Source organism: Protopterus annectens, chromosome 9.part0, assembly GCF_019279795.1.
Source record: "Protopterus annectens isolate FY-2018-M chromosome 9.part0, PAN1.0, whole genome shotgun sequence".
Taxonomy (NCBI): Eukaryota; Metazoa; Chordata; order Ceratodontiformes; family Protopteridae; genus Protopterus; species Protopterus annectens.
This window is the reverse complement of record NC_056743.1, coordinates 978,291,003-978,304,029: the sequence shown is the minus strand read 5'-3', so window position 1 is coordinate 978,304,029 and position 13,027 is coordinate 978,291,003. Positions and strand designations below refer to the sequence as shown.

Sequence of the window (13,027 nt, the reverse complement as noted above, 5' to 3'; positions counted from 1 at the left end):
TGCTGGTTGAGATATACTAATGGCAAAAGGACTGTATACTGAAAGACATAATAATGTGGCAAGACTGTTGCACTGGGGATTGTGCAAACATTATGGTAGTGAAGTGGCTGAAAAACACTGGAAACATGAGCCACAAAGCATCATAGAAAATACTGAAGTATACATCACATGGGATCACCCACTACCAACAGTACAAAAGATAGATGCTAGAAAACCGGATATAGTGGTCCAAGAAAAGACAAAGGTTGCATTGATCATTGAAAGTGCTACACCCAGTGACTACTGTGTCTACATACAGAGAGAGACAAAGTCATAAAATATCAAGATTTGCAGGCAGAAACGAGAGCATGTAACCCCGTATGAATTGTAGGAGGAGTTATTACTGGGCACATTGTGGGTGCTGCGAACAGCACTTTTGGCTGGCATCAAAGATAGAAACAATACTAATTTCATGAACTTTAACTTAGGAATGGGGTTTTCCTGTCATGGTATCAGAAACACACAAGATTTGGAGAAATTAAAAAATGAATAAGCCATAAGGGAAGAGTTGCTTGATTTAATAGAGATGGACAGACATATTAAGATCTATAAAAGAAATAGACTACAGAAAGTCAATAAGACCCAAAATGTTAAAAGTTTGATAAAACAAATTAACACTGTAATCAAGACTGTTCAAAGAAGTTCATGCAATATAACATAAGTAAATAGGATGTATTACTGTGCAGTTAAATTAAAACAGATAGTTTTACCAGGAAAACACAGGGCAGTAAGGAAAAGGAAGGGGGGATTACCAAATGCCATCATGGAAGTATTGAACAGAGAAAACTATAAAGGAATTAAGACAAGAAGTATCACTGTTAGACGATTACAGACGAGAGAACAGATCAACATACTTAAACACAGACGTGATAAAAGGAATGAGCAGTATCAGAACAAATAATAAACTAAAGATATCAGTAGAGGCAGAAAAACTTAGAAGATACGCCAACAAATATAAAGGAAAAATACAAAATAAGCAATTTACTGATGACACAAAAAAGTTTTATAAAGAATTGGGAAACAAGACAAAGGGAAAAGAAACACAACCAAAAAAAAGAAGAAACAGACATTTTGGAGAAATATCTATGAAGATCCTGTGGAGCATAACAAAGATGCTAAATGGATAGAAATAAAAGAACAAAGAAAAATTTCAAATGTATAGGACATGAAATGGGGTGAAGGAATGGCCACAGAAACTGAAACAGATTTAAAAAAGCTCCTAACTAGAAAACCCCAGGCCCAGATGTAGTACCTAACTTCTGTCTAAAAGTATTAACATCTTTACATGAAGATTTAGCCATGAGTAAAAACTATTTATGTGCGCACCATAGACAGACACCAACATGGTGAGCAACAGGAAAAATGATAACCCTCCTTAACAGTGAACATACATGATATCCTAAAAACTAGAGACCAATGGCTTGCCTTCCCATGATGTACAAATTATACACTGGAACTGATGCAGATACAGTTTACAGTAAGTCGGGGAAACCCAATCATGGCAACAGAACAAAAAGGTAACAAAAGAAAGTCAAGGAGCAACGGATCATTTGTTGTCAAATAAAATCATAGTGGAGAGTCATAAAAAAGGGGAAGAATCTAAGTATGGTATGGACAGACTAAAGGCATCTGACAGCATCCCGCATTCTTGCATAAAAGAATGCTTACAAATGTATAAGAAACACCCTACACTGATTGATTACATTGCAGTGACCATGAAACAGTGGCAAACCACTTTGCAGCTAAGCCATGATAAAGGGCAAATTATTATCCCAAGGATAAAAATTTAAAAGGGGATATTCCGGGGTAACTATCACTGCTGCTCTTTTGTCTTGCCCTTAATCCATTAAACTGTCTCCATAACAGATTACACCATGGCTATAATCTGGCTCCCAGAAAACAACAAAGTGTAAAGACTTTGCACCTTCTTTCTGTGGATGATTAAAATTGTATAGTCCATCAGATGAGGAATTGAAAGCATAACTGCAAGTGTTCAAAACTTTCTCAGATGATATAAGAATGCCAGTTGGTCTTGATAAACGTGCAAAAGCAAACTTTAAAGAAGGAAAACTGCAACACCAAGAAAATATCAGTCTGGGATAGGAATGTGATATAAAGAATTTGAGCAAAAGGGAGTCTCAAAATATCTGGGAACTGATGAAGGATCAACAATAAAACATGACTAAATGTGAATAAAACTTAGTAAGGAATATTTTAGAACACTAAAACTACCACCGAAAACAGCCCTGACATCTAAGAACAAAGCCCAGGTTATAAACTGTTCTAACTTACAGTTTTGGGATGACTGATCGGACCCAAAAGGTACTGGATCAGATGGACAGAAAAACAAAAAAAAATACTTCATTCTTATCAAATGATTTATAAAAATAAGTGCATACCAAGACTATATATGCCTGTTTTAAAGGAGGTATGGGCCTCCTCGAAACTGATAACATGTACAGATCTGCAATTGAAGGATTGCATACATATCTACTGACCTCACAAGATCCAAACAAAGTGAAAGTTTTAAAACATGAGAAGAGCAAGTCTAAGATGACTTCCCTGCTTAGTTTAGCAGGAGCATATTGGTGTGAAGCAGGAATGGAAATCAAATCAGAAGTAGATAAAAATCATGCAGTAACTGAATGTGCCAAGAAACAAAAGAATATAAGGTGAAGGATGAGATGAGAAGGCAAGAAATGTGGAAAATGCATAAATATAGTTGCAAGTACAGAAAACTCCTGAAACAACCTCATGTCAATCAGGATCTAACGCAAGAATTGTTAAGGACAGGCGAATTTAAACCAAAAAATGAAAGGTTAATATTGGTGACCCAGGATAGTGGACTTAACATGATGATTTCCAAAGTCCACTGAACATGTCAGAGAAACTGACAAATGCATGTTTTGTAAAACAAAACTGGAAACAGTCACACATCCTGTTGCTGGGTGGTGTAATGACAGAAGGCCTGTATTCTGAAAAACATAATAATTTAGCAAGACTGCTGCATTGGGGATTGTGCAAACATTATAATATTGAAGTAGCTGAAAAACACTGGAAACATGAGTCAAAAAGCATTGCAGATGAGGTTTATATCAAATGGGATCACCCATTACCATCAGTTCAAAAAACAGACGTGAGAAACTCAGATATAGTAGTCCATAAAAAGAAGACAAAAGTACTGTTAATCATTGAAACTGCTACACCTACTGATGACTGTCTTTTATACAGACAGAAACAATGTCATAGACATACCAGGATTTGCAGGCAGAAACTAGGGAAATGTAGAGTAAGGATACCCAGACAACTCCAACAGTAGTATGAGCAACAGGTCTCATAAAAAAGAATTTACAGTTGTATCTAGATACATTACCAATACATGTAACTCTATGAATTGCAGAAGTCAGTTCTGGGCACATTGTGGGTGCTGTGAAGAGCACTTATGGCTAACATCAAAGACTGAAACAATATTAATTTTATGAACTTTAATCATACTTTGACTCAGGAATGGGGACCATCCGCTTCATCGTATTAGTTGCCCAAAAGTCTTGGAGAAATTAAAAGGGCAGAGCTCATAAACACGCCAGCTGATTGGCTACACTAAATTGCCTTTACCATATACATTTTTCTTTGCTGTCCGATTAGGGAACAGTTCACTTACCAGTTAACATGTTTACTAAATAACACAATATACAAGTGTCTACAAACTTCCAAGATGGCTGCACATTGAGTAACAGCTTAATTCTAGCTCTCTCCATGTGAAAACAGAAACTTAGCAAAGAAAGCCAGTGAACCTAAATTTCTGGGTAAATTTCAGTAACTGGCTAGTAAGTGCAATGCCTGGATGCCAGGAAAACAAGAAATACAGAGGGTCTAAAGAAAAATCAACTACAAAAGGTGACGAAGAAACAAGGAATGGGGAAAGTAGTGCAGCTGTTCATCAAAAAGCAGTGCAAGCTACAGACATGACTCCTGTAACCTAGAGGAAAGTGCAAGACAAAAGCACACAGACCTGATTTTAAATGAAGCACTGACTTTATTTTATTTAACAGTTTACTGGGAAAGTCTGACTTGGAACAAAGCTAATTTTCAGAGGAGGCCAGGGGAGAAATGTTCCAGGCACGTCTTTGTAACATGGGAGGAAATCTGAGTACACAGAGAAAACCCACATGAACAGACTCCGCACAGAAGGCACTCCAGACGATTATCTAATTGGAGAACCACTTGCTGTGAGGCAACAACACTAGCTGCACAATTACGAAATCCAACTCTGCACTGATGGAGTATATCAACTCAAACAATAAAAGGCTGGCAAAATGGAAGAAGCTTTAAACTGATATTCAGATAAGGTGATAAAACTGCAAAACTCAGATGATGAAAAGGATGGCTGAATATGAGACTGCACAAGAAGAGATGTTTCAAAAAATAATACAATTAGAGAACAGAGTACATAGGGAAAAAACTGAGGTTTTCTGAAATACCAGAGAACCTGGAACAAGCTGTATTAATTTTATGAAAGCACAAAGAAGAAACTGGATTGGTATTCCACAGCAGGAATTGATAAGTGAAAGGGCACACCGTGTGCATGCTCCAAACCTGACTATGAGAAACCAACCTAGACCTTTAATAAAAAGATGCAACCTTACCAACAGAATAAGATGATTCTGATAAAACTGTGGCAGAAGGACAAAGCACTAAAAGTGGGAGACAGCAGTGTGTTTGTGGAGAATTTATTTACTTATTGATTGACATTCGTTGACCGGGAAAATAAAGTCAGGAATCCCATTTTCAGTGGAGACCCAGGCAGAAAAGCTCCACAATGAGTAAAATAACATCAGACTACAGTAGATAGGTAGTTATACAACTTTAGAAAGAAAGACTTTAAACTATATATAAAAAATATATAGACAACAATTATCACATCATAGCAAACTTTTTTGCAAATTCTATAGCACCTTCTATTTAACACAGAGAAGGTAAAGACATTTTATAGAAAAAAGAAATAATAATTAATTAAATTTAAGTACATTGCATTAAAAACTGAGATATACATTAGTACCCCCTCACTATATTTTTTTTCTACAGGGAATGAGTTAGGGAGAAATAGTAGGTGGACTGGTTGTTAGTGATTGGTTACATTTTTGGATACAGGGAGTAATAAGGAGAAGATTATGGGGGTCTGGAATTAAGGGAGCAAGGACATGTGGGGTTAAGATAGTAGCTTTTTAGTGAGGATTTAAAAGCATTAAGGGAATCTAACAAAGTAATAGATGTTGGTAGAACATTCCATAATTTAGCTATGGAACAGAAATAGAGGCTTTGTTCTGCTCTTTATTTGGTTTTGATACGATCAGAAGTTATTTGTGGACGGTAGATTTCTAGAGGGGGTATAGGGTTGAAGAGTTGACAGTAGAGCAGGACACTTCTCTGGGTTATATACTAGCTTGTGAGCCACGGTTCGGTGGGTGTAACTGAGGTATTGGGATAATTCATACCAATTAAGCATTTTGATAGCTTGGCAGTGATGGGTATGGTGTTGCAAGCTGGAGGCAAATTTTGCAATGTTGTAGTACCAGCATTGTAGTTTGTTAAAAAGGGAGGAGTTGAGGTTTGTGAAGATGGGAGCACCATGAAAGAGGGAAGGAAGTAGTAAAGACTTGACCAGATTGATTTTTTTGGTTCATCCATGTACTTTTGATGCCTGTAGAGTTTACCTAGTTTAAAGTGAGTTATTTTTATAGTATTGAGAATGTGTTGCTCATAGGAGAGTTTATCGTCTATTGTTATACCAAGCAGTTTTGCAGAATGAACAACCTGATTTTCCATTTTATCTTGGGAGTACATTTTAAAGTCTTGTGGGGTTGGTTTGGTAGAGGAAATAAGTAGTTTAGCTTTTTTGCCATTTAGAAGTAATTGAGAGTCATTTTTAGGTTAGGTTTAGCTTTTTAGGTTATTTTTAGGAGGTATTGAAAGTTGTTGGAGGAGGATATATCTGGAGTCGTCCGCATATTGGACAAGTATGGTTGGGGGGACACTATAAGTAAACTGTTTATGAAATTATTAAAAGATGGACCCTTGTTGTACTCCTATTTTATTTAGCAGATAGGTAGCTTGTTTGCTCTGCCATTTCACTTGACTGTTGTCTGTTGTGTAAGTAGTTAGCAAAACCAGGACAGCATTTATAGCAAACCAGGACAGCGTATGGGAATGACTACTCATTGTATACCGGGAAGAAGACATGTAAATTTACTCCATTATTTAGGGGAAGTCTAGAAAGCAGGCATGAGATTCAAACTGCTATAACCAGCAATCTTCAAAGTATTTTTTCTCAGAGGCACAAAATCATTTTTGATGAAATGCATGCTAAGGAAGACATATAAAAGTATGTCAAATAAAAGGTGAGCTGTGAAACAGAATGACATTCTGCTTTTTTTTTTTTTTTTTTTTGTTCTAGTAATAAAGACCACGGAGAGGCTGTACCAGTGAAACCTTTTCCAATGTTTTAATGGAAAATGCTTGAGAGAAGGGAAAAAAAAGTATAAGAGCCCACTAGAAAAATCAAGAGCACATTGGAAATGAAGCAGAGACAGGATTTGGGAGATGGAGATGAACACAAATAAAACAAGTAACTTGGAAATTGACAAATGTTGTATTACAAAGCAGTAATTATATATATGAAACATGACAGAACAAGAAAATCTGGAAGTGTTGGAATTTCTTGGAGTTTGCTAAACTTGCAGGGGACTCAAAGCATAATCCCTACTTCATTGTCATTAATATTCATTAAAATACTCAGGAGAGGGAAACAGGAGGGAGAAAGTTAACTGTAAGTAAAACAAACTTTATACTTAATGGCACTATTGTAAAAGTGCATGACTTTCTTTGCTTGCTATAAAATAAAGATTTCTTGTTTATTTTTCAAGTGTAATTGGGATACTAATATAAAGAGGTGCTCCTGTTTCTTCTTCTTTCTCCCTTCTTTCTTTTTCCTTGCTCAGTTTTAAGAAACATAGGCACTGCACTGTAAAAAAAAAAAAAAAGAGAGAGAACAATCTGGCTAAAACAGCATGACAAAAGACAAAAACAGTGTGTTTTTTCTCATTCTTGCATAGTGGAATGACTGGGTTAAGGTCCTTAGCTTAATCTAGTAAGTTTTAAGAGAAAGCAAGTAAATGAAATAATAGTGAATATTATAGGGCTTTTTTTCCTAGTAAACAAATGCAAACTTGGCAGTTTTGTGTCTGGTTCTCGTGTCACTAGGAGACAATCTGATAAAGATAAATGGCTTGGAGAAAATTTTTTCTGAAAGCATTTAAGTGGTTTCCCCACTGAGAGAGTTATAAAGATAAGACAAAGCCAGACATCACTTAGCAGAAGCACAGGCTGTGCCATGTGTCTTGACATGGCTAACCTTTCTTTTAACTTATCTCAAGTCTGTGTGTATGGCTGCCTGTCATTTGTTCCTATTAGGAGAGTAAAACTTCAATATTTGAAGATGTACATAGTTTTGGGTATTATTACATTAATAGGTTTTTGAGGGTATTTTTTTTTTGTTTTGTTTCAGGGATTTCAATAAAACAAAAAGTTTTGTAAGATGTGACATAAGCTGAAATGGGGATGACATGAAACAACTGTATAAAAGATGAACCTGCCAAAGAGTATATGCATGTAAAACAAAAGCTGAAACTAGACATTTAACAAAAAAAGCTGTTATACATAAAAGGTGTGAATGGTGACTAGAAATTGATGCTTTCTGTAATGTCTTTAAACATCAATGGTCTCAAAGATGAATACAAAATAGAAAGAGTAGTGAACTATATTAAAACACGTAGTGTGCAAACAGCTAAGCTACAGGAGACACAGCTGGAAAGAACTGAACATGTGAATTTGATAAAGAAATGTTTTCAGGATAGTTATTCAGCGGAATACCTGGGGCAAAGGAAAAGAGGAGTACTTACATTAATTGTAAGAGGAGCTCCAATAGTGATAGAATAGGATAAAAAAAGATAATTGTATATTTGTAGTACTAAGGGGTTACTAGCAACAGAGTAGGATTACACTGGCATTTTGTTATAATGGAGCTTAAGAAAATTCTGGGAGAAATAATCAGCTTTCAGAAAAGGATATTACTGATCTGCAACAGTGAAGATGTGTCTGGGGGACCCAGAAGGGAAAATATAACAAAGGAGGGTAGATTCTTTGAAGAAATATTTGGCATGGAAGATGTGAATTCTGTACTAGGAGGTCAGAGTGAATTTACATATTATTCCCCAAGATAAAAAAAATAGGCTATGGTAGACAGAATTTACATTTCAAAGGAACGTGCATTTAATTCAAGGTCTTGATATGCACCCAATAACTATTTCAGATCATGCTCCAATAGTAACTACAATAAAACACAGGGTAATGAAATAAAAATGAGGCACTTTCTTACCTATATGTTGAAAAGAGAGGAATTTAAGGAATGGATAGTGGAATGTATTCAAAAGCTATTAGAAAAGATAGAAACTTCCTCTGAAAATATAGCTAGGGAGTGGGATAAAATTAAAGTGGAGATTAAAAATAGGGTGGAAGAAAAAGAAAGGGGGAGATATGGTTAAGAAGTAGCAAGAATTATTTAAAGGGACTGACAAATGCTAAAGTATTGCAAAATAGGGGTAATCCCACAGAACAAGATGAGGAGCACCTGCAGAATGCTAAACAGAAAATAAGGTATTACCTCAGTAATATGCATGAGGTTAGAACAATTGCTGTTAAGCAACTGTTTTTTGAGTATAACTACAGCACAATTGCTGTTAAGCAACTGTTTTTTTTTGAGTATAACCTACAGCACAAAAACTTTCAGCACAATAACTCAGGCAACAAAATGTAAAAAGGGCTGTTGCCAAGGTTAGAGAGCCTATGACAAAGAAGATAACAAGAGATACTGTAGAAGAATTACAATATTTCAGAAATTCTATGAAAGCCTATATAAAGCAAGGAAATATGGAAATCAGAAAAAGGTACAAATGGAAAAATTAAATATGCCAAGGTTAAAGGTAAATGAAACTCAATTGCTAACAAGATAGGAGGAGATGAGATAAAAATGGTGATGTATAACCAATCTACAGGAAAGTCCATAGGGATAGATGGTATTCCTGTGGAAGTTTGGAAGCTAGAAGGGAAAAACTGATAAAGATCTGGCAGGTTTTGTTTAATAGTATTTAAAATGAGAAGTACCAACATCCGGGAAGAAAGCTGTAATACCTAAAGATCCATCACATCCAGCTTTGTACAGGCCCATTTCAATACTAAACCATGACTATAAAGTACTTATGTCTATAATGGCAAAAAGAATGGCAAATGTGATGCCAAAATTGATAGACATGGATCAATGTGGTTTTGTGGAGGGGAGGCACACATCTGACAACATTGCAGAACACTGATGATCCAGAGGGAAGGAGAATGCAAGAGAATACCACTGTTGTTGGTGGGTCTTGATGCAGAGAAAGCATTTGACAGAGTAACCTTGGACTTGAGCAGGGCAACAGAAGCATTTGAATTCCCTGATAAAATTCTAAGGTTGATTAGGAGGATATATGAGGAATTGAAGGCAAAAATTAGAGTGGGGAGTGTCTTCTCTGAAAATTTCTGCTTGAGCAGAGGAACCAGGCAGGGGTGTCCTCTTTCTCTCTCTCCTTTGTTATTTGCATTATATTTAGAACCACTAGGAAAGAAAATAATGCACTCAGAAATTCAAGGATATAATTGGCATGGCAGTCAAGAATTTACAGATGATATTTTATACCTGACAAAACCAGAAAGGGAGATTACAGTGTTGTGGAACATTTTGAGACAGTTGCAAATCTTTTTGGGATACAAAATGAATAAAGCTAAAACAAAGGCAATACTGGTAGATCATTTATCCACACACACATTGGTTCAGCAATATCCATATTTATGGGGACATGATAAAATAAAGTATTTAGGAGTTTAAATTAAAATTTATTCTAGTGTGGCAACTAAGGATATGTGGGGAAAAAAATAAACACAAAAGATAATACAACAACTGAAAAAATGGTACCTGTTATATGGATATCGATGGTAAGGTACAAGCAGTTAAAATGTTTTTAGTCCTTTTAGTCTTATACATAGGTCAGGCATATTTTTATCAACCAAAAGTGAAGTTCTGGATAGCGATTAATAAAGAGCTGAAAGGTTTTATCTGGAGAGGAAGACAGCAAGAGTTAAGCGAGATAAATTGATTCTTCCTGTAGAATAAGGTGGATTCGGATTACCCCATTTGAAGGGGTACTTCAGAGGAAAACAATTAAGGCTCTTATACGTAGCATAGGCAGAAAACTATAATTCAAAGTGGTAATATATGATGATGAAATAGGGGGAAGCTCAAGAAACTAGGACAGACTGGGATTTTGGATAAAGACCTTTATAGGAATAACAATAATCATACAGAATATTATATTCATAAATTAGTAGAAAGTGTTCTAAAAACTAATCCAACCTGGGAATAGAGAAAGGAGATTCTGCCAATAGGGATGACTGCAATTAGGGATACAGACAAAAGGCAAGAGAGGGCTGGAATTTATTGGAGAAAACTGTCAAAGGAACCAAGGTGCTGGGAGCAAATAACTAGAGGGGGAAAGGTAACATAATGAGAAGATGCCAAGAATTTATTTGGACTGCAGGTTAGAGATTGCCTTCCCTATCAAGGCTTGGTACTGGAGTATAGGAAAAGAGAATTAAATAGGGAGTCCTACACAAAAGACCAACACATGCAGAGTTTTTAGTAGAATCTAGAACAGAAGCTGCTGTTAAAAAAGGAATAATTAGTAGAGCATATAAAATATTGCAGGATAACTATAAGAATCAATCAGAGGAGGTTAGAAAAGATTGGGAAGAGAGACTGGATAAGCATTTTACAAAGAAACAATGGGGGATATATGCATACCTGCCAAATATGCAACAAAGCCTAGAAGATTTATGATCTTTGTTTGAAAGTATTTACTTAAGTATTTTTATAACCCAAGTAGACTCCAAATAATTTTTCCTCAGGTAGACAGCAAATGTTGTAGGTATAATGGGGAAGAAAGAGGTAACTGGGAATATAACTTCTGGGAGTGTAATGAGTTGGCAGACTTTAAAGATTCCCTGCAGACTGTTTTGTCAGAGATACTGGGTGAGCAAATTGGTGTATCCAAGGAAATTAATTTTTCTGACCTATGCTACAGAATCGGAATCGCCTAGACATAGTAAAGCCTTGCAGAGTCTAATTCTGGTGGTTGCCAAAAAAGCAATTACTAGAAAATGGAAATCAACAACTGGAATTGGGATCGTTAGAAAAGGGTGGATCAAACTACACAGGAAAAAAATGGGAGTTGTGGGAACAATACATATCGACGAGGAACAAGGTTTAAAAGAAGGCAGGATTTGAATGAGCTATGTAATGTTTGAATGACAATAACTGGATTGATAAGTGATGTATAATATTTGCAACTACAATTGTGTCAAAGTGGTTTGTAATGTATAATGTTTGCAGCTAGAATTGTGTCAGTATGGCTTATTTTCATTTATATAAATGTAAGATTGTCTTTGTCATATGCGATAATTTAGTAAAGATGTTTCTTGTTTAAAAAAATATACAAGGTTCTATAATTATTCAACAACTGTTAACAAAGTTGATGTGTAAAACATTAACCTAAAAACATCAAAACACAGAATGTCAACATGTACTACACATGCTCAGAGGTTAACCAAAGAGCAGGCTAAACCAACAAGTGTTTCTGCAAGGGGACAAGCCCCTCTGCACCCCACCACACCCCCTTCCCCCAATAATTACATATATACTTAACTCCAAGATCACACAATCGCCAGAGAAAAGGGACTATCCCCCTACACAGGGACTGTTGATCTTGGAAACATGCTGCCCAAATGGAGTCGACCAAACATCAACAGTGTGCAAGTTTGACAAAAACTAATACAGCCATATACATTATATAACATTCATGCCTTTGCAGTAAATTAACACAAAGAGAAGTACCACTGAACATGCACCTATGCATAATTTTTCTAGGTCATATATACTATACAGTTTCCAGAGCAATGAATGGCTTGGAGTTTACAACTAGAATTACTCTCAGATTTCAGACATTCTAAACCATGAGTGGTATAATACTTACATTCTTGTTTTGAGCCATCTGGGCCACATACTCTGGACTGGGCTCGCTGAAATTTGGAACTTCGGAGTAAACCATGCAAAATCTGTCAAAGGAGGAAGAAAACTCAAACATATTTATTTTACATGAGAACAAATAAAATGATATGTCTCTCATGCACTAATTTTTCCAGTTTATCTTCATCACAGAGATATCCCTGCCACTACCTACTACCACCATCACTGACCTTAGCCACAAAAGTTCATTGTCTGAATTCAATTCCTATTAGAGTCAAAGTAATCACTGCAGTAGTAGAGCTATCACTTACAATGCCAATAAGCCATGTGCATGGGCGAGCTGGACCAAGGCCATTAACTGAGCACTTCAAAATTATATTTTCATGTCAGTGGAACAAGTGTTCTGAGTTCCAATAAAACTGTCATGACCAAAAGTGACCTCACTTACAGAAAGGAAGTTCCTGAAATAAAGATGCCAAAGTACCTTACAAATGAAATGCACACACTTCAGTCAACTGTACTCTGAAGTAGCATAGAGGTGTGCAAAGCCAAGCCACATACTGAGAGGAAATCCACTTATCAGCATGGGTCACAAAAGTACAGTTTTGTACCTACCATAAATGTAGATGTCCGATAGGTATGCATCTGCAGTCATAACATATGGGTTGTCCTGCCTCAGGCAGCCCTTCGGTCGGCCGGATTCCAAAGTCTGGGTCTGGCCTCAGCTGATGTCGCACTTTCCCCGACGTCACAGCTCCTGGGGTATAAAGGCATCAGCCGACACCATTTTCCTCAGTGTTTCTTGCCCCAGATGCCAGG

At 36.3% G+C, this 13,027-nt stretch overlaps 1 protein-coding gene across 4 annotated transcripts in view; it reads right to left on the bottom strand.

Annotated features, from left to right (window-relative positions):
• The window catches only part of NABP2 (nucleic acid binding protein 2), a 181,216-nt gene that overhangs the window by 56,441 nt on the left and 111,748 nt on the right, over nt 1–13,027 (bottom strand). For all 4 annotated transcript variants that reach the window (XM_044083736.1, XM_044083733.1, XM_044083735.1 and 1 more), the window contains one exon: nt 12,216–12,297. In XM_044083736.1, the coding sequence (XP_043939671.1) occupies nt 12,216–12,297 (82 nt within the window). The remainder of the gene's footprint in view (nt 1–12,215; nt 12,298–13,027) is intronic.